Here is a 3076-nt window from a genome sequence, read left to right on the forward strand (position 1 = left end):
CGCCCCCCCCCCCCCCCCCCCCCGAGCGCACCCCTTCACCACCACCGCCACCCCACCTCTGCCACATCCTCTGCGCTCTGCGTCGACTCGGTGCCGACCAGCTCCTCCCACCTGCAGGGCAGCAGGGCAGCAGGGGCCAGGCGGGGCAGAGGGCGCGGCAGCATCGGCACCAGGCCAGCACCAGGCAAGGGCAGCAGGCGCCAGGCAGGGCAGAGGTCACGGCGGTATCGGCACCAGGCCAGCACCAGGCAAGGGCAGCAGGCGCCAGGCAGGGCAGAAGGCGCGGCGGTATCGGCACCAGGCCAGCACCACGGCGAGCGGCACCGGCGCGGGCAAAGCCGAAGGAGACGGACAGGAAGGCACACAGGCAGGCAGGCAGTGGCGCGGCGGCGGCTGCAGGGGGCTGGTGAGGGCGCTCACGTGCACTCAAACAGCCGCAGCGCCGCCTTGTTGCCGTAGCAGAAGCGGTTGGGCTCTCCCTCCTGCAGCCAGCCAGCCAGCGCCTCGCGCCCTTGCTGACCCCTCGCGCGGCCAACAAAGCCTGGTCCACTCCCCCACCCACCCCCATTGCAGCCAGCTCCACACCAGACCAGAACATCCTAAACCACACACACCCATGTCGGCGCGCACACACAAACACAGCCACACAGCCACACACACACACACACACACAGCACAGCACAGCACAGCACAGCACACACACACACACACATTTACACAAGCAGCGCACCTCTATGTCGTGTGCCAGCACCGCAAAGGGCGCCTCCCACAGCTCCCGCGCCACATCGCTGATCTCGATCTCGCGCGAGAAGATGGGCCTGCGGGCGGAGGCGGGCGGGGCAGGCCTCGGGGCAGCGTTGGGCAGGTGGCGGCGCGCGCCCCGCGGCAGGCGTGCACCCAGGGGCAGGCGCTGGCCCGGGGGGCACAGATGCACCTGGCGCGCCCCTCCAGTAGCCGCCACTGCTCGCTTGGCGGACACCCCTCAGCTTGCAACACGCGCGCGCGCGCGCGCACACACACACACACACACACACACACACACAGCTACACGCATCCCGCCCACCTGCCCGTCTTGCGGAAGTGCGACTCCACCAGCAGCAGGTTCTGCATGATGACGGGGTTCTGCGGCAGTGTGGGGGGGGGGGGCAGAGCAGTCGCTTTGTGAGGGAGGCAGTTTGTGAGGGAGGCAGGCGACGGCAGGGCGATGACGGCGCAGCCCGCGGCGGTGGGGCGAGGTGAGCCGGCGGGGGAGCTGCGCCAGCGGCGCTGAGCTCTCGGGCCGGAGGGCGAGCGCTAGGCCACCCTCGTGCCAGCGCAGGGGCAGGGCCTGGCCCAGGACCTGGCCCGGTGCTGCCGCTCTGCACTGTGAACAAGCCTCAGGCTGCCCCGCGAGCCCCCTGGCAGGGCCAGTCAGCAAGGCCTCCCGGCAGAGCAGCGGCAGCTGCCACCGGGGGGCACCTGCAGGTACGGTTCTGCCGGCTTGGGCGGGTTCATGAGGCTGCCGGCCCCCTTCTTGCCGCCGCCGCCGCCGCCCTTCTTGCCGCCCTTCTTTGCTGCTGCCACGTGTAGCTGGCGGCGGCCGCGCGGCTGCTGCTGCTGCCGCCCGGCGGGGGCGGCGGCTGGCGACGGGCGGCAGCCTGCGGCATGGCGAGCCAGCACATTGGCGGCGCGGTTGGATGGGAGCCATGAGGTGGCTGCTGGGATGCCGTGGGAAGGTTGCAAGCCTGCAGGGAGAGGCGGGCGAGACCAGGCGGCACGAGCTCACCTGCGGCGAAGGCTGGCCCGGCCACACGTGTGCCCATCATTCTGCATCGCAATGCAAGAGGCGATTGAGCAAGCAGTGGCAGCCATCGGCGGTGCATGTCGGGGAGATGGCAGTGGACTGCCGGCGCTGCTGCCCAAATCGGGCACTCACGTGCTGGACGACATGGCGATCTATGTGGGACAGCCGCTGGCAACCGGTGTGGGAACCCGTGAGTTTCGCCTGCGGGGCTCTGACGTGGCCATTGAATGCTTGAATATATGCTTCAAACAGCCCCCCCGGTGCCTGACCCTGCTCTTGATCGCTGAAAGAAGCCACACAACACGGCCAGGCACCACTCTACTCGCCTGGGCTCGACATCCGCTTGCTGGCTTGCTTCAGGCGGCAATAGCTGTGAGAAAGGAGGATCCTGGTAGTGCAGAGCGCCATGGTGCGCTACTCCAGCGCTGGGACGCTGCGCTGGAAGCCTGCAAGCGCCGCGGGGCCGGGCGGGGCCGCGTGCTGCCGCCGCACCGCTGCCCGACAACCGCAGTGGGCCTGCTGCCTGCAACTCTCCCCGCCATTGTCGCCCTTCTTACCGCCTGCCCACCCCCACGCCGTCCCGCAGGTGGACCCCTCGCTGGTCCCGCTGACCAGCCCGCTGCCGCCCAGCCTGCTGCCGCCGCTGGCCATGGGTTTGCTCATCGCCGGCCTTGTCACCTCTGCGCTGTTCTACGTGCGGGAGCAGATCGGCGGGCGGCGCGTGAGCATGGCGGAGGAGGCGGCGCTGGCGGGGGCCGCCGCCGCCTGCCTCGGCTTCGGCACGCTGTTCCTGCTGCTCTGGTGCGGCGTCTATGTGGGCTAGCAGCGGCAAGGGGCGGCCGCCGCCAGCTGCCGAACCTTCGAGCCTCAACCTCTTCTTCCGAACTGAGGGCTGCCTTGCATCGTGTTTCTTTTTGGCATGTAATGTGATCATCACTGAGCAAAACCGAGCGAGAGCGCCTTTCTTTAAACCGGCCCGGAGAGGCAGAGCTTTGGTTACACTGTGGCGGCGACGGGGAGGGGGCGTTGCTGTTTGCCAGAGGGCAGGCAGCGCTCTCGCCCCCCCCGCTGCCGCATGTATTGGGGGGGAGATATTCACATGCGTGCATGCGCCGAGGGCATGCGAGACATGCAGGCAGGCAGGCAGAGCGCTCGGTCCGCCAGCCACGCCACGCGGGCGGGGCGGGCAGAGCGAGGGGAGAGAAGGAGCAACAGGGGCGGGACGCGAGACGAGAGGAGGCAGGGAGGGGTGTACACGCAGTGCTGGGCAGTTCATCAAATGGTGTTGGCCGT

At 69.2% G+C, this 3076-nt stretch overlaps 2 protein-coding genes across 2 annotated transcripts; one reads left to right on the forward strand and one right to left on the reverse strand.

Annotated features, from left to right (window-relative positions):
* Positions 1-35: 35 nt before the first annotated feature.
* Positions 36-1802, reverse strand: CHLNCDRAFT_141518 (hypothetical protein; the record flags this gene model as incomplete). Its single annotated transcript, XM_005843074.1, has 6 exons — positions 36-111; positions 421-482; positions 731-818; positions 1064-1122; positions 1459-1637; positions 1766-1802. 6 exons carry the CDS (start codon positions 1800-1802, stop codon positions 36-38), a joined length of 501 nt encoding a protein of 166 aa, XP_005843136.1.
* Positions 1803-1927: 125 nt separating this feature from the next.
* Positions 1928-2606, forward strand: CHLNCDRAFT_141519 (hypothetical protein; the record flags this gene model as incomplete). Its single annotated transcript, XM_005843039.1, has 2 exons — positions 1928-1963; positions 2370-2606. 2 exons carry the CDS (start codon positions 1928-1930, stop codon positions 2604-2606), a joined length of 273 nt encoding a protein of 90 aa, XP_005843101.1.
* Positions 2607-3076: the final 470 nt, after the last annotated feature.

The sequence above is a fragment of the Chlorella variabilis genome (genome assembly GCF_000147415.1).
Source record: "Chlorella variabilis unplaced genomic scaffold CHLNCscaffold_35, whole genome shotgun sequence".
NCBI classification, from domain to species: Eukaryota; Viridiplantae; Chlorophyta; class Trebouxiophyceae; order Chlorellales; family Chlorellaceae; genus Chlorella; species Chlorella variabilis.